General features: G+C 36.5%; 2 protein-coding genes across 4 annotated transcripts in view; one reads left to right on the top strand and one right to left on the bottom strand.

Annotated features, from left to right (window-relative positions):
• Tfpi2 (tissue factor pathway inhibitor 2) overlaps positions 1 to 3039 on the bottom strand; it is a 13255-nt gene extending 10216 nt beyond the window's left edge. Inside the window, exon 1 of the mRNA XM_010603495.2 lies at positions 2946 to 3039. Coding sequence (XP_010601797.1) covers positions 2946 to 3039 — 94 coding nt within the window. The remainder of the gene's footprint in view (positions 1 to 2945) is intronic.
• A 5275-nt stretch (positions 3040 to 8314) lies between these two features.
• Gngt1 (G protein subunit gamma transducin 1) lies at positions 8315 to 11374 on the top strand. 3 transcript variants are annotated; one of them, XM_010603448.2, is made up of 3 exons: positions 8315 to 8392; positions 8583 to 8688; positions 11135 to 11374. In XM_010603448.2, exons 2-3 carry the CDS (start codon positions 8593 to 8595, stop codon positions 11261 to 11263), a joined length of 225 nt encoding a protein of 74 aa, XP_010601750.1. In that variant the 5' UTR covers positions 8315 to 8392; positions 8583 to 8592; the 3' UTR covers positions 11264 to 11374. The 3 variants fall into 3 exon arrangements, with proteins under 3 accessions (XP_010601750.1, XP_010601751.1, XP_010601752.1); XM_010603449.1 differs by lacking the exon at positions 8315 to 8392 and adding an exon at positions 8404 to 8453; XM_010603450.1 differs by lacking the exon at positions 8315 to 8392 and adding an exon at positions 8413 to 8453 and having other exon boundaries at positions 8586 to 8688.
• Positions 11375 to 17916: the final 6542 nt, after the last annotated feature.

The following is a 17916-nucleotide window of genomic DNA, read 5'->3' as shown; positions in this document are numbered from 1 at the left end:
ATATATATACACATCCTATATGCATAGTCAGAAGTAATTTTATACAACATTTATAGTCTGCTTCATTTTAACTGTGACTGGTCACTCGAGGTTGGGTGCGGAATTTTCCATGTGTGGCACCACGGCAAAAAGTTCCAGATTTTGGTGCGTTTTGGATTTTGGATTTGAGGATTAGGGATGTTCAGTCTGTATAACATGTGCTCATGATCCTCACCCTGGACATCTCTCTGGTTTCCTTTTTACCCAAATGTGAAGCTCACAATTCATTCAAGAGTAAACAACTGCAATGTAAATGTACTATCGTAACGCTCTAAGAGGGACACATGTCAAAGTTGCTAATCGGATTAGAGGATCGAGAGAGCTAATCACTACAGTCCTCATTTCAGGGTTATATTTAGCATGCAGTGAATAGACCTTGACCTTTCAAACATAAAGAAATATGTTCTTGCAAAAATGTTGTAATTTTAATATAGCCCAAATATGATGTTTGTTATGCATTAATTACTAAATGCCTTCCAAATATGCCTTCATTTTGGTTTTAGGTGGGAAAGCTTTTTATCTTATCTCTCATAGGAGAGACCACCTCCCAATTTGGGTCATGGAAAGGCAGCTGCTATCGTTTTCAAGGGACATACTTGCTATCTCCCAGGATTCTTGCCGTTTTGCCCTCTTTTTGACTATTAGCTGAAGGAAACGCTGAGTTGAACTGAAACTTCTGTAGTAGAAGAGAGCTGTGTGCACTGGCCTGGACAACACACACTGAATCAGGCTGACAAGCATGGTATGTGTTGTCGTGCTAGCCAACTGAATCACTCATATCCCTTATCTTTATTCCTCTTACAAAGGAAGTTGCTCTCTGGTCCAATCAAAGTCCAAGCCTTTGGCTGCAGTTCTGTGTTCTTTCTTCACTTCTCCTTTCAAGGTTTTCACTTTCCCTTTTCTCCACGAAATCCGTCCTGCCTATGCTGACCCATTAGCAGGCACAGCCAGGCTGTCATCATTTCCATCTGAAGTGCTTTATCTCTTATGTGTCTTCAACCCAAACTTACAGTTCACACATGACCCTTGTTCTTCTTTGAGAGGGCTATTGATTGCACTGCTCATGTGTCCAGCACAACTTGTCAAAAGTGATACTGGCACTATCTGCATTCACTTACTCACCTCCTGTTTTCATCCACATTCCCTTCCAATGCATCTTCCACTTTGGTAAGAGAAAGAACAAGTGCTCTTGTGAAGGACAGTATCGTGCTCACAGCACATTTTCACGTGTTCTCAGAACGTGTGCCACCCAAGGTACTTGCACACACTTGAGACCACCCAAGATGACATTTTCACCTATGTTTTGCTTAAGTTCTCACTAGTGCTTTACAATTTCAAATCTTCCTCATTCTTGAAGTGTTTTCCTCTTAATTTTTATAAAACCACAGACTTCTTGTTTTGCCTGCTTAGTTAACTATTCCTTCTCAATCAATCTGTCTCTCCTATCTGGCTAAACTTTAAAGATTACTTGACTGAAGGCTCAACCCTGAGAACTTTATCTAATTGTACTTTCCTGTGACTTCAAATAACTAAAAAATATAAACTTTATACACAGACACATATACATCCATATATACAGACATACAGTTGTGTTCAGTCCTTACCTCTTCTTCAAACTCACAATAGTAATGCATACTTAATATGTCCACTTGGATATTTAATAGATATTTCAAACATCATATATTTAAGACTGCATTTCAGTCATTCATACCCAGTCTTCCCCTTTTCTATAAATGACACTTCCACTAAGATTCTGAAGGCAAAGTTTCCGGAGTTATTCACACACTTTCTATCCCACCATTGCCCAGTCCATCAATACTCTTGTCAATTCTACCTCCAGATCACATTTTCACTCACATATTTTTTAGCCATGGTGAAGAGTCAAGGTAGTTCCAATTTGTCAGTTCATAAAGGACACAAGATTAGGTTCTTACCTAACTCCTTATTTTCACTCAACACTCAAACAACAGAGTATTTCTTACATACCAGACCATTTCACAACAGCCTACTCCTTCAAAACTAAAATCAAAACTTTTCAGTAGCTTTTCCATTTGCCCTTCACCATGATTTGCAAGGTTCTACCAGATTTGACCAATGTCTTTCTCACTAACTCATCCCATTACTCCATTTGACCTCGCTATACTAAGGTTATACTGTGTTTTGTAGTCTAGTTCAGCAAACATTCCCAAGTCAGGGACTTTGTGAAAGCTGTTTCCTCCGCTTAGCCTTTCCTCCTGACATGCTCTTTTCCTGATCTTCACTTCTCCATCTCCTGGGAAGCTGAAGAGGCAGTAAGAGATAAGAAAGCTAATTTTTTTGGGGGGGGGGGTCCATGGTAATTACTCAGTGGATACTGCCAAATAGTTTAATACTGTTAGCTGCTATTGTTTAATCACCTCAGGCAGAAAGACAGAAATAAAAAAGACTACACAAATGTAAGTCCCTGCATGTATTTAGCAGAGTGTGTCTGGCAGATGGCAAAGGCTCAAAAACTGTTAACTAAGGCCATCTCAATTAATCCTCAGGACAGCAAACTCACTCTTTTTTCTAATGTCTACTCATTTCCGTACTTTACAGAGCTTCTGGGTTTGGTTCTTTGATCACACCTCCTTCTAATTTATCTTGGGAGTCCTCCTCCCTTTGCATGGCTCGCCCTGCAACTCTGGCCTCTTCCCTAAACTCAAGAATGCCTCTTGAAATGAACATATCAGATTTGGTATTCCCCTCTTGTAGTCACCCTGATCTCAGGGAATAACAAATTCTTTCTTCCTGCTGCTCAGACCAAAAAAAGGTCACGTTTATCTTACATTCTCCCTACCCCCCCTTTTCATTCATCATCTGATTGTCAGACCATACTTTCAAAATATGTTTAGAATTTCTCCATCTGTCTCCACCTCCACTCTTACCACACTGAGTACAGTCATCAACATATCGTATCTCAATTTTTGCGATTGCTTCTTCCCGGTTTCCATCTATGGCCACCTGTGTTCTGGTCTCCATAAAGCTCCCAGAGAGATCCTACTAAAATCCGTTTCAGATACACTAAAGTGGCCCTGTTATTGAAAATCCCCCAGTGTTTCTTGAGTCATTCGGAGCAAAAAACCAAACCAAAACAAACAAACGAACAAAAGATTTTTGACAGCGGTGTGAGAGAGCTGCACAAGCACTGATCTCATGCACTACTCTTTCCCCACACTCTGTAGGCTCCACATAGTCATACCTGAACATGCTCCCCTCGCCTGTGCTGTGCCCTGGAATGATTTTCTCCTGGACACTGGCATGGTCCAACTTTTTCATGGTTCTCAGGTCTTTTTCAAGCAGCATTGTCTCAGAGAGAGCTTTTCAGGCTACTCTTGATTAATGAAACATCTCTAACACTTCCTCCTCTTTCCTGATTTATTTTTCTCCTTAGCAGTTATTCTAATGAATAGACAATATAAGTTACTCTTGTATATAGTTATTGTAGATTTACCTTACTTGAATGTAAGTTCCTGGATGGTAAAAATTTTAAGTTATTTTTTTTCCTCAATTCTACCTTTAAGCATCTGGAACTGTGTCTGGCACATAAGAGCATTGGGAACCTCTTTGTTGGGTAAATGAATAAAATGCTAGCTATTAATTTTGTATTCTCTCAAGTAGAATATTAGAATGAAAAAACATGAGAAATATATATATATATATATATATATATGACTTCAATTTTATTGTGCATAACTTGTTTCTGAAAAAAATTTACCAAACTGAATGTTTATAAAGCAAATATAATTCAGAACATACCGGTAACATTTCTATTTCAAAGGACGTGTGATTAATCCTCTGTATAGAACAAATAATTTTCAAGCAACCACTTTAATAATTTCTCCCCAATCTAACCTTTATAAATTAAAAATTTGTCAGATATTCTTACTTCAAAACCCACTTATGTATAATGTGTAAAAGCAAAGATAAAACAGACAGCCTTTGAGACTTACTTTAGCTCATTTTAATTCTAAAATAATTTAGCAAGAAATTTAATGAAATCTCTTAAAGGCATTAAGAGATACTTACCCCTCTTCTATATGGTTCTATTCTCCCAATGTGTTTAAAGTGGTTTTTTAAATTAATTAACACATGGATTAGTGAGTATTCTTGCCCCATACTTGCTCATATTGCTAAGTATATTTGATTTTTCACTTCCACACTTTGTCAGTGTAAGCTCTTTTGAGAAATCTCAACATATTGATATAAGCATAAAATATTTTATGATTTTACAGAAACTCCAAGTAGCTATGTCTAATTCCCATTTCTCAATAAGTAGCTATTACCATAACATTCCATTAAACAGATATCATCATTATTTGCCATATTTGACTGGGAAAAAATTCATCATGGCTTTAAGGCCAAGATAAACCATGGGAATGTATTTTTCTTCCCCCTTTACTTGCTGTTGTATAGCCATGAATCCCATCTAATCAAGAGTCTAGTTTGTATAAGAAGTATTTCATCATAGCCCCTTAACAACCATCAGTATGATGCCTGAATTCTACTCATAAAGTAAGAAAGCAGCAAACCATAAAGAGAGAACTTCAATATGGAAGTCTTCATCATGATTATTCATAATGAAGTGGTCAGATGCTTTAATGTGTGTGATCACCAAGGGCCCAGCAAGTCTCCTTTATTCAGAAACATCTGTATGATTGTACAATTAGTGTATATAGGAGCCATGGCATAAACATATTTTTGCTTATATGTAAAAGAAAGTTAGGCTCAAGTTTCAAATCACTATAAATACAGATTTTATGTCAGTATTTGACATGGTATTTGAGAGTCATGTAGATTTGAGATAGCTTATCATATGCATCAGAATCCTACAAAAATGCAAAATACCTGATGTCCTTCATTCACACCTACAAACTCTTAAAAATACTGTACTGTATCCCTAAAATGTACCAATAAACTCAATTAAAGCTGAAAAAAAAAATTAACCTGATATATTTTCCAAAACCTCCCCTAGGAGGCAGTATTGCTCCCGTTGAGAACCACTGTAAGAATGGGTACAATTCTAAAATTCCTCCTCCTGCTTTGCTTTGCCTCTTTGATGTGCAGATCCTCTGCTGTACATAGGATAAAAGAAAAGGTAACAGCAAACATTTCCTAAACTGGGTGAGCTAGCTTAGTTTCTTGGGCTATAGGTCATCTCTCTTCCCCTTAAACTCTGACAATGGACTGGAGATGGTTAGTAACAGAGCCAACAATCTCATCTAGGTCCTCTTAGGACTTTTCTACCTGAAAGCTGATGAGGGCAAAAGCGGGAATTTAGTGCCATTTGTCATCAACATTGAATTTATTTTTATGTAATTCTGGGCAATGAAAAAAACGAGTAACAACAACAGCAACAAAGACAGTTCCCTTCCTTTACCCTAGTATGAAAAGGAAAAAAAACAAAAACAAAAACAAATCTGCTCTTACAGTAGTTTGAGAGTACTGTGCTGGAATGGAAAATACTCCAAACTTGAAAACAAATACCTATGTGGTAATTTCAATTTTTACTGCCATTTAAAGTGTGATTTTGATTATTTGAACTCTGGCCTGCCTTTGCTTCATCTGCAAAATGGGATAGAGAGTAAAATAGATGATGTTATGCCTGGATCCTTTGAACTATTGACTTCATTGTATCTCTGAACATTTGGAGTTTCTACGTAGACAATGTACTCTGTCCTTTGGTTGTCTGGGTGTCCCTGAGAGAGGTGAAAACTGGGATTTCTACTCGTTGACTTTTTTTGCATACAAGATGTGTGGCATAAAATTTACAAACTTTCTAGAATCCTCTAAGAATATTATTCCTCAGAGTGAAAAGCTTTAAGGTTAAATATTATTATACCTGAAATCCCAGTATTTTAGAATTGAAAAATCACTTGCTAAAATAGTAAATTTAGATATTGTTTTTCCCTAGAAAATCTGTAGATGTGGGCTTATTAACTTTATCTACATTCCAGATGCATACTGAATAGTGCACAAAGTGATAGGCGGTTGTGAGAGTGTGGAAGCTATGAAAGGTTTAATCTTTCTCGTAAAGGTCTTAATAATTCAATGTATCTTAGAATGGGTTTTCTAGAAGCAGGACTTTTGACAGGGATTCTTTTCCAAATGAGTTATTGTGAGTCGGCTGGCAAGGGAAAAAAACCTCTGAAGAGGTGAGGAAAGCAGAGCTGAGCAGGAAATGATATAAGGAAAAATTATGTTTCAGAAGTTTATCATCTCCCCTAAGTTTCTGGAGCCTGGAAATTTCTCAATTATAACCAAGATTTTCAGGCCAGAGGTGTGGGGGTTAAGCAGTTAGGACCTTCTGTTGTTCAGTATTTGCATATATACAGATCATCCTGGGGAGCCAAACATGAGTACGATCTTCCAGGTGTGACTGGGTGAAATGGACCCCAAGAGCTAAGGGCCAAGTTGTGCAGATGGTTTGTCTATGACAGTCAGTCATTGGAGCTGCTGCTGGCCTCAGACTGGAAGAAGAAATTTCAGAGGGATGAATGCAACATAGGCAATGGGTTGGTAAAGGTTTCAAATCATATGCACATGAAATCTTTAATGAGCACCTGTAAGTCACCTCCCAGGAACAGTCACCTAAGTACAATCTGAAATATTGTACGCACAGAGTGAGTGCCACCAGCTAAAAGCGAATGAATGCTCATTCTGTGTTACACGCTGTTGCACAATCCTCAGCTGTATTATCCCTCTTTAAGCCTCTCAACAAATCTACTATGTACATAGTATTATTGCTCCAACTTCCCAGTAAACTGAGGCACAGACAAGTTAGGTAGCTTGGTCAAGGCCATATAGCCAGCAAGTACCAGTGAATGACCATTTTGCTCAGTAATACACTAGGGCTTCCTAAAATAGAAAAGCAAAATCCTAAACCCTATGCAAGGTCTACTAAGTCAAAATTTCTTCACTTGTGTTCATATTTTAACAAGGTATGGCCTATTGTAGTAAAGGGTTTGATAACCCACAGTACTTACTATAAAAACTAAAGCGATTCATACCCACGTCAAAGGGTCAGAACCATTACCTATTGGTAAGAGAAGTCTTCGAACTCGGAGGAGAAGTGTGCAAAAGACAACATTAACAAGTAAAACAATCCAAAAAGATGCTTGTGAAGTTTCATATATAGTCTATATATGGCGGGAAGGAGGGAAAATGAAATTGAGAACGGGCATTCAAGTACCAAACCATTATTGCCCAGGCAGAAATGACTTTCTATTGTCACAGTGTATGTTTGAGGACAGAATAGTAAAAACAATGACATGGGAGACATGGCGCTTAAGCATCCCAAAGATATTCTTTTCCATCTCTGTGCTGGCTTATGCAGCCATTCTCTGTGAAAAATATCCTACACTGCCTTCTTTCCCAGAAAAGAGCTAGATAGTCTAAGACTGCTAAGAGAGAAAATATTTCCTCAAGGTTTTGGAACTTAAAATGCCATACAAATGCAAGGGAAATTTTAAGTTAACTGTGGGTATATTTTGCTGTTGTTCTCTGAAATATATGTGATCTCCATGTCGACTTTCTTAAAAGCATTTCCTTATAAAAAGTGGACTAGAGAGACAGAAGAGGAAAGAAAAAACGAAGACCAATAAAGGAGAGACTGGAGGCATGACACCATTTGGCTACAATAAACACTGTTCTGGCACTTTTATGGGAAAGCAACCACCTACTAAGCATTTTCTCATTACACATTGATACATTTGAAAAGAGAGACAGTTAAGAGGGGAGTCTATTTGTCCTATACGATGTACATTAGCAGATCAGGCTCACTATGTTCCCTTTAATCTGTTAGATATTCTCATCATTCTTATTCAGATCAATATGACGGTTACATAAAATTTCTAGATGTTGTTTAAAGAAACACTTCTAAGTAATGTATTAGTTTATTTCTGATTAAAAACGTTCTTTACTATATTTCATTCTATTGGTTCATACTTTAATCTGTTATTGAAAATAGATTGCCCAGGAAGAAATGACATGTTTATTATCATATTGTGTCTTATAATGATATTGTTATATAGCTCTCTTTGGTATCAGATTTAAAACTTAAGCATTTTAAGCATTAACTAGCATCCTCAAAATGACCTCAAACTCGAATATATGACATAAATTTTATGGTGGAGGTCTTTGACACTGGAGATGAGAGCTGAAAGCCCAAAAGTTTACACTGTGCAAAAGACCAAGGGAAAGGAGAAACTTTAAGTGTTTCAGATTAGGCACGGACTAAACAGACCCCTCCTACTAACCTACTGGCAGGTGTTGAGAGTCAGATGCTTGATTAATCATATTAGTGAAGATTATGAAGACGCTTTAAATTCCCAAGGTTAGTTTGCGGTAGTCATGGCATAGTTCAGAGGGAGCTCGTGAGACTCTGGTTACCATAGGTAATTTAAAATAATACCAAGAGCACTTGTTTCAGCAAGATAGGAGCAGACAGACGTGTTGGATAAGGCTGAATTGAAGTTGAGTCCAGGAGCTCAGGTATACGTGCTAATAATGTTCTACCTCTCCAGCAGGCAAAAGATGCCGGTGATCAATATTGAGGACCTGACAGAAAAGGACAAATTGAAGCTGGAAGTTGATCAGCTCAAGAAAGAGGTGACACTGGAGAGAATGCTGGTAAGTTGCTGTACTCGTTTGGATTTTGTATTAAATGAGAGAGCCTGTGGGAAGAACAGCTTAGAAAACATCGATTGTCTTTTGTTATTCATTTATAGAGCAGTGTGATGTTTATGTAAAAACTCATCCAAGATTAAGAAAATTAATCATCATAATTTAGACTCTAGGTCAAAGTCTTCGAGCAGCGTTTGCCTAATACAAAAGTCACTCTGTAGTCAATTCTTTTTATGATCATTGAGCTAAGAAATGTTTTAATTTTCAAAAGTTTTTAAAAATAAAAGAGGAAGGAAAAATTAAAGAAGGAAGGAAGAAAAGAAGTGGAAAATATTACACACACAGTAATTTAAGTAAACATTGAAATGAAAAATGCATACAAGCATTTTGTTTTTACTTTTCTGAATTGGTGACCTTTTCATTTGATGCAATATTTTGATGTTGTTCATATACTTCAAGTTATGACTTAGTCTTTCCTGCTCTGCCATGGTTAGTATTAAATGAGTACACTTTATTCTATTTTTGCAAACAAAGACAAGTTCAGGCACAAGAACTTACTGATTCCTCCTAAAAGCATCTGATGGTTCTTGGAAATGGTTACTGAGAGCTTTTTACCATTAGAAGGAACAGAAATAACAAAAGAATGAGGAGTTTCCACCGAACAGTGACTACATTTGGCAAGTGTACTTAAATCTCTTCATTTTAGGACAGTTAATAGAACAAATCCTTCCCCACAAATGATAGCAGCACATCTTCTATTTTGAAAGATATATTTTTTATCAGTACAAAGTGAAAAAGGGAGTGTGTGTTCCTTTCATTCCTTGCTAAGACTTCTTACTCCCAATCAAAATTGGCTTATTTTGCGTTTGTAACTGGCTCAAACTCCCCTGCTGCCCTTTCTGCACAGGCAAAACATGTTTTCTTATGAAGATAACATTAAATCCATAGCCAGCATAAAAGTTTGGAAAACATATCACAATTTAGAGACCTTATCTTTAGAATTTGGGGAAAATAAACTTTTGGTAAAAAGAGAGGGTTTTTCCCTTTCGTTTGAAATATTCAACAGTTATTTTATTATTTATACACTCCAGGTTGTTGTTTTGTCAGAGATTTCATTGTCTTCAGGTTAAATTCATTTTGAAATTCTTATTTTAAGTAAACATCTCATACATCCAGGCTGCTCTAGCAGTTCTTTTACCTCGTTACATCACCTTGCTTGTGGAAGTTAAAGTAATTTCATATTAGATTTCAGACTCACTCTCTCTCTCTCTCTCTCTCTCTCTCTCTCTCTCTCTCTCCCTCTCTCTCCACCCACATGCATAGCCTCACACTTGTTCACATCCCCATATACAAACATATTGTCTTATTCTAGTTAGGCTGCTAACTGGATGATGGACTGTCATAGACTTATAAACAGCAGCAATTTATTTTATTTTCTCCAAGTCCTGGAAACTGGGAAGTCCGAAATCAAGGGTCTGCTCCCTCTTTCTTAGAAGACATGTTTACACTGTGTCCATACATGGAGAAGGGGGCGAGGGAGCACTCAGGTGTCTCTTTCATAAGAACCCTAATCATATTCATGAAGGCTCTGCTACCATGAACCAGTCTCCTCCTTAAGGCTTTGCCTCCTTGTACTACCACACTGAAGGTTAAAATTGCAACATATAAATTTTGAGGACCACAATCCTTCTGCCATAAGTGTAGGCATGCACAGGAATTTATACATGCATACTATATATGTATATGTATTCATATTCTATATGTTATAAAGAGTTCACCTCAAAAAAAGTCAGTACGTTGGCTAAAAAAACTTATGAAATGGTCACTTAATGGCGATTTCCTCTCTGGGTCCATTAAAACACCAAAGCTTCATTTTCTCACTAAGTCATTACTATAATGATGTAGACGGGAGAAGAAGAAAGTAATAAACAAACAAACACAAAATGGTTTAGTTCAGCAGGCTCTGCTCTAGATGCCTGGGTTGTGCTGAACAAATCAGCCCAAGTCTCTGACCCCTTGGAGCATGTGGCTTGCGCTCTCATGACCAATCACTACAGACGAATTTAAAGGAAAGCTGCATCTTACATGCTTACAAGAAGCCAGGACTGGTGAAAAATCTGGAGGTGAACTGCTATTCATTCCTCTCCACCTTTGCAAGTCCCACTTTTGGAGAGAGGAAAGAGGTGTACTGAATGCTTGGGTAACGTCCTTAACAATCATTCTGGTGTCTGTCTCCAGCTTTGTTCTGATCCCTGCATCAGGTCTCCTGTGAAGAAGCAGAGGTTTACTGGGATTCCTTAGCTGGAGGGTCCATCTTGGGATCCTGCTTGGAGATAGCAGAGAGAATCATTTAAAAAAACACAACACAAACATTTTTTTGTACTAAATAAATTCTCAGAATCTGCACTATTCTGTTTCAAACTAGACAAGTCTTCTCTTTCTTCCTCTTAAGGTATCCAAATGTTGTGAAGAAGTGAGGGATTATGTGGAAGAAAGATCTGGTGAGGATCCACTAGTAAAGGGCATCCCAGAAGACAAAAATCCCTTCAAGGAGCTCAAAGGAGGTTGTGTGATTTCATAAAGAAAAAAATCTCTGTAATATCTGGAATTTTACTAACAATGTACATTTTTCTCAACTATAATTAAACATTTACATAAATGTTGAAATTTGCAAGTATAAACTTTTAATAAAACCTGGAATATAATAACATGTACATTTATGCTTTTCTAGACCCATCTTTAAAAAGAGTTACTGTGGTTTATGAGAGAGTCTAGTTTTCTGAGATGCCAGCATTTAGGTAATGTTTTATATTTCTTTACTTCATCTTCATTACTCATAATATGCTACCTTTAGAATAAAGGTAGAATAGAGACAGATTTTTACAGTTAAACTTATATTTTATAAGTAATAAGGGTATAAATTTTAGTCATATTTTATAGTTAGACATATTTTTATCAGTATTTCCCTTGCTCATATAACTAGAAGTCTATTGTGTGGGTACAAAGATGACTTATTGTGGCAAGATATGTACTGCAAAGATTTTTGTTCTACTTGTCATTGATGATGTGACTTTCTCCCAGAATACAAATGGAACTAAGCCTTCAGTCTTTGGTTACAGAGCACAGTGAATTTAACCAGCAACTGAATGAAAATTATGAGCACAGACTTAGGAGTCAGTATGTTCTAGTTCTGACATTTTACTGCCTCATTGACTTTGCATACATTCCTTATTCTTTCTAGGTCTCAGAGATTTGTACTGGAGGATGAAGATGTTAATGATTCTCTCTATTTTTATGGGGTTTAAATATTTGGTAGTGCAACTATAATATTTAACGTAATTCTTGGCACATAGACCCAGTAAGTGTTAACTACACTCTTTGCTGGGAAAGAAACTAGATAAAATTTGTAGTCTTTAAGATAAATTCTATTCTATCCCAGCCTCATAATGAACCTCACTTTTCTTTTCTATAGCAGGATGAGGGTGAATGATATAAAAATGGTCATTACTAACTGGCCTCTGCTTCTGCAGTGAGTGACAAGTGTAATTACCCCAAATTGGAAACCATTTTTTGTCTGAGTTTTCTGATTATTAACTCGAATAGATAGTGCTATGTTGTATGTCATAGTCATCAGAATACCCTGAAATGCTAATTGTTTGTCATTCTTTTTAAAACAAGGTAAAAAGCCTCTATTTTTTGGTCTGGAAGGGCTTCCAAAATCATCTTAAGTTTGGCTCCCAGCTCAGCGCTTCTGCTCTGACCATAGTAAACACCAACAAATGTCTGTTGATCTTGTCCAACCTTCTCATTTTGAAATGGAGCACAGAAGGATTCAGAAAGGCAAACCTGAAAATGTACTAGGTCAAAACTGGGCTTCTGGCTGAACTGTCAGCAACACACTGCCTCAGGTCCTCTCCAATATGCCTTGCATCTCAAAGGATAAACTGTGGTGCTTCTTACCTCTTTTTTTTTTTTTTTGAGAAAAAAATTTTTTCCTCTTATTTAAAATTACAAAAATCTCTCTCCTCCCATACAAGTACTTCTAGTCCCCTTCCTGCTTTCCTCCATTTCATGTGTTTTCTTCCATAGCACCCAACACCATCAAATACACCATATATTTTACTTATGTATTAAGTTGTGGTCTGTCCTTTGGAATCTCCCATCAGTGAGTTAATGTTTATTTGAAGAAGTGCTGTATATATCCTTATATTCTCACTAAAATAAATACAAAGACTTAGCTATGGTATTGTAAAGCCAGTCCTAACCAACAGCTCTAGTTTTCACCTTACAGATAGAGATTTTGGAATCTGACAATTCTAATTTAAAACCTTTGCTCTTCCACATTATTGAGAATTTTGGACAGGCTACTTCTAATCTATGAATAAATTAATTATCTTTTTCCCTATGTTTAAAATGATGGATTTAGACAAATCCTTTTGTTGGTGGTGGTGGTGGAGTTTTTTTTTTTTAATTTTAAGAGAGCCTATTTTGATATTTTTAATCCCATCAGAGATAGGCTTGTTGAAAGAAGCCTTAATAAATGCACTCTATTGTTATGAGTCATATAAATGTCCTGTAGTTAACAAATAATCCTTGACATAACATCATAATATCATATTTTCCCACTTGAAATTTGGTTATCCTGATTCCTCAACCTGCACTACCCCTCCAGTCCACCTCATTTCAGCATTTTGAAATGCTTCTCTTCTAAGTATAGCTACTGCCTCACTACTTTAAAAGTATGTATCTTTTTATTCATTTGACATTACTTTACTATCCCTTACTATAATTTGTACAGTCACCTTAAATTCAATGCCGTGTTATTAATTTCCAGACCATGAAACTCTGTTCATCTTTGAAACTGCCATATCAACTGACAAATCATCTCTACAATTAAGGGTAGACAAAGACAGTACTTGTGAAATGCATACATTACATAATTCAGTTTTTATGTATTAATGAATGATGAGATCAATGGGGTAAAACATGGATTGTCAGCAGAATTTTGAACAAGAGAGAAATTATGTAAGGAGGTATAAAGAAAAAAGGCCATAAAAAGAAGGAAGTGAAATCATGACTTTCTCTGGCAGCTCAGCTACCAGAGGGAGTAACTCTATTGTTTAGAAGCTATTACTTCAAGGCTGGGGTTACTAGGTTAAAAGGAACAGGTAAGACTACAGGGAAACAGGAAGTAACCTTGCACAATCTTATCATTTGGCCTTGCAACAAAACTTTCTGATGTCACTAGTGAGGATGAATCATATTCTACAATATATCATTTGGGATGGTTGCATTTTGAAAGTATTTTACACACACAGACAAGGTCAAGCTTTACCAAATACAAAAACAAAGCAACTCACCATTATTTTTATTTAGCCTGATTTGATTTTAGACAGATTTCAAAAGAAAGTGAATCTCAAACTTCCTAAATTCCTAAAAGTTTTTTATGAACATCAGGAAAATAGTTAACTGAGCAAGAAAAGTGGCCAGTTACGTATGATGGAAATTAAAGTCTTGTAGGAACAATATTGATAAGAGAAATCATTTTGATACAGTGAATTATACTTAGTTTTTGAGGTAACTGACACATCAGATCCAAGTCACCTTAACACTCACTTCTTCATCTAGAAAACAAATCTTATGTGGTTATATGGAATAAGCAAGTTCCGGCAAAGTGTCATGAGCTTGTCTTAACAAACTGAATCAAATGTCACATGAACAAAGAATGCATCAAATGTGTTCTAAATACTTTTCTTAAAGAAATTATGTTTTTCTTTCTTTCTTTTTCTGTTTTTGTTTTTTGAAGCAGAGTCTCACTACATATCCTGGCTGGCCTGGATCTTGAGATCCGATGGCCTCAGCCTCCTGAGTGCTGGGATTACAGATGTGTGTGTCTAGCTCCAAAAAGCTACCCTCTTAATGACCTTAAAGGCCACTGTTTACTTCATAAATTTTACAAAGGCTGAATTTGGGAGAAACTACTTTATTTATATAAAAGGAAGAGAGCATGCATATTTTTCAAAACTACAAGATAAAAATAAGACCAGGTCTCTGATCTCTTTTGATTTCAAGTTAATATTAAATGAGGTCCAACATAACTTCCTTCAATATTTTTACATAGTGATTTCTTCATATGAATTTTAATAATATACTTAATAAATCAGAAAATGTTTAAAAATAAATATGATTTTATCCCTTTTGGATGCTGAAGAAAAAAATGTCATGGTCTTTTCTCTTACAATTTAAAAGTGAAAGAGGTTACTTTTATCAAACAGATTCATTTGAACATTTGTCAAAATACAGTGAGCTTTTAATAAAAATTCACTTTTGGTTACACCTGTCATTTTTACTACAGTGTGATTGCATACCTCACTATTTTGTAAAATGATTTTCATTAGGAATATTGTGTAGAAGATTAGTAAGAAGTTAAACTATGTACATTTGAACATCACTAATATAACCTAATTTAAAATTTATTTATAACTTTGTTTATTCTAGGACAGGGGATAGTTCAGTTGTAGAGTCCTTGGCTAGCAAGTAAAAAGGCCTGGATTGGGGCCCTAGCTTCACAAAAAAGAGAAACAAATGTTTACTTAAAACTTTTGAATACTACTGATAGAATAGTTCTGTAAGAATACATGAAAATTGTAATGTTGTTCTTTGGAAGGTAAATTCATTGCCTAAGGATAGGGGATTGCATACTCTTGTTTAAAAAGAAAAAGTTTGCCCATCATTTTATTTTTTAATACTGAAAGCAATAACTAAAGATTTTACAGAATGCCGTGTGATTATGAGATTTCAGCATTTCACAATTCGTTTTAGGTTAATTTACTTATCACTGTGCGTTATGTGATAATGCAAACTAAAAAGAACAGTAGACTACTGCATATTTGTGTTTAAGCCTTACATTACAGCGGAAAAACTTAAAGAACCAACATGGCTGCATAAATATTTACCCCTGAATAGAACTAGATGAAAAAATTACCAAAACAATTCTATTTTCTTCCTCCTCCTCCTCCTCCTCCTCTTCCTCTTCTTCTTCTTTGTCTTATTATTATATTCTTACTATTCTTATCATTAGCAAACTGATTTAATTTTGGTGCTGGACTTAATTTAGGCTCCATTCACACTCACTACTTTCACTCGCTTGTGTAAACTGCATTTAACCAACCTTTTAAAGTTAAGAAATAGGAAATGTAAAAAACAATGAATCCACTTTGGAGAAACATGTGAGTTTGACTTGATTCACTGCTTACGAAGAAGGAAAACTTCAGCAGATGAGAAAAAACTTCTTTAAGTCTATGAGATCCCCAGTATTCCAAACATGGAAAACGAAGCTCCTAAATATTTTCTTTGTGAAAGTGATGTATCCTACTAGACGCATCTGTTTTCCCGAAAATAAGACCTAACCGGAAACTAATTAGCCTTGAAAACGAGGGATCAAAAATGCCAGCCCCAGTCACCTTGCTCGCTTGTCATTACAGGGAACCAGGGAGCACCGGGGTCTAAGGTCACGAACTCTAAATGTTTAGCTAAGGCCTCCAGTCTTCCTTAATCATTAGGAGGTTATTTTGGGAAAGAAAGAGAAATATTTGACTGCTGGGAAAGGTTTCATAACATTTGTGGTTTTTCTCTTCTGGTCTTTTGAGCTGTTAACAATATTTTAGCTCATTAGCTCATACTCACAGGGAAAGTTTATATTCCACGTAAGCATTTTTTCCCACCAGACACCTTCTAGCTGTAGAAAGCAACAGCTAGGTGAGTGTTATTTTCCAGAAAGTGGAGAATCATAAACGAAGCCAAGCACTGCCTACAGCGTTGGAGTCAAGAGTTCAAAATCCTCTGGGAGGGAGAGTGGAGAAACGGTCGAAACCTTCAGGATTCCCCCACTGTCTTCCAATCACTATAGAACATGAAAGGGGTAAAATAAAAACTGTAGGGAGGGCAGGGACAAGGGGAAAAAATGAGAACCAAGACCTGTCATGTAAAGGTACAAGATCCCAATGATGACTGTAACTGTACTGTGTACCTAAAATGTACCAATAAACTCAATGAGAAAAAGAAAAAACCCTATTATTCAGGATGCAGATGATTGTTTAACAACAGAGAATGTCCACGCAATGAAAACCCTGTTCCTATCCCAACACCACCCTTCTTCTTCCTCCTCTCAATTTTTTTCTTTTTATTGAGTTTATTGGTACAATCTAGGTGTACAGTACAGTTACACTCATCATTGGGATCCCGTACCGTTACATGACAGATCTTGGTTCTCATTTTTCCCCTTGTCCCTGCCCTCCCTTCACCCCCTTCTCCCCTCCCCATTTACAAACACTTTATTTCCATTTTTTTCAGTTTCTCATACTTTTTTCTTTCCCCTTATTTCCTTTCCCCCACCCTTCCCACTTTCCCTACACCTTTAGCCCTTTTCTTCCTATTTCACATTATTAATTATCTCATTAGGATCCTGTGTACTATTAGAGTTTTTCACACCAGAGAAACTATTCGGTATTCCAGTTAAAGAAATCTCTGTATGAACATTAAAAATAGGGAATCCTAAAATAAAACTAAAAAGGAAAGTAAAAGAGAAAAGGCAATGATGTAACATTAAAATAATCCTTAATTCTGGAGATGAAAATGGTCCCTGAACATATTTAAATTGCTTCTTGCTCTTGTAGTCTTATCTTATTCTTTTTTTCATTATTTAGAGAATACTTTATTAGTTTCTGTAATCAAACCCACGTAGATCTGACCTTACATGTTTAGTGCAGTGCGTTACCCCTGTACACATGGAAAAAAAATAAAAAATAAAAATAAAAATATTAACATTTCTAGACCAATATGGCTGTCCATTTCTGTACAATGTCAACTCAACGCAGTGAATTGGGATGACTTTTTCCTTTCAGGCAGGAAATGGGTAAACATCAGCAGGTGCTGGTGGGTATTTCTTGAGCGCAGCTGCCTTTCACTTTCCAAGGTGTTTATCCCAAGCCTCCAGCTTTCCCACTGTATAGATGGAAAACTCACAGTCTGCCAAGTTCTACAACTTTTGGAAAGGTGAAGGGCCATTATTTCCTGCTGGATAATGTCCTCCTTTCCTAGTTTTCACACACAAAACCCGGATGTGACTTGGAAAAGAAAAAAAAAGGCTTAATGGTCCAGCCCGCCGGCCAGGCTCACCCTGCACCTTCCCCCGCCCAGCCCGGCGCAGGCCTTCCGCGCTCCGGGGCCGGAAAA

Source organism: Fukomys damarensis, unplaced genomic scaffold (genome assembly GCF_012274545.1).
Source record: "Fukomys damarensis isolate Sample0158 unplaced genomic scaffold, DMR_v1.0_HiC HiC_scaffold_4, whole genome shotgun sequence".
Lineage (NCBI taxonomy): Eukaryota > Metazoa > Chordata > Mammalia > Rodentia > Bathyergidae > Fukomys > Fukomys damarensis.
This window is presented reverse-complemented; position numbering and strand designations above follow the sequence as displayed.

Bases quoted from the DNA above. Each gene is read 5' to 3' on its own strand.
- Gngt1 (XM_010603448.2), top strand. From the start codon at position 8,593: ATGCCGGTGATCAATATTGAGGACCTGACAGAAAAGGACAAATTGAAG. The intron at 8,689-11,134 runs GTAAGTTGCTGT...CTTCCTCTTAAG, and splicing joins TGACACTGGAGAGAATGCTG to GTATCCAAATGTTGTGAAGA.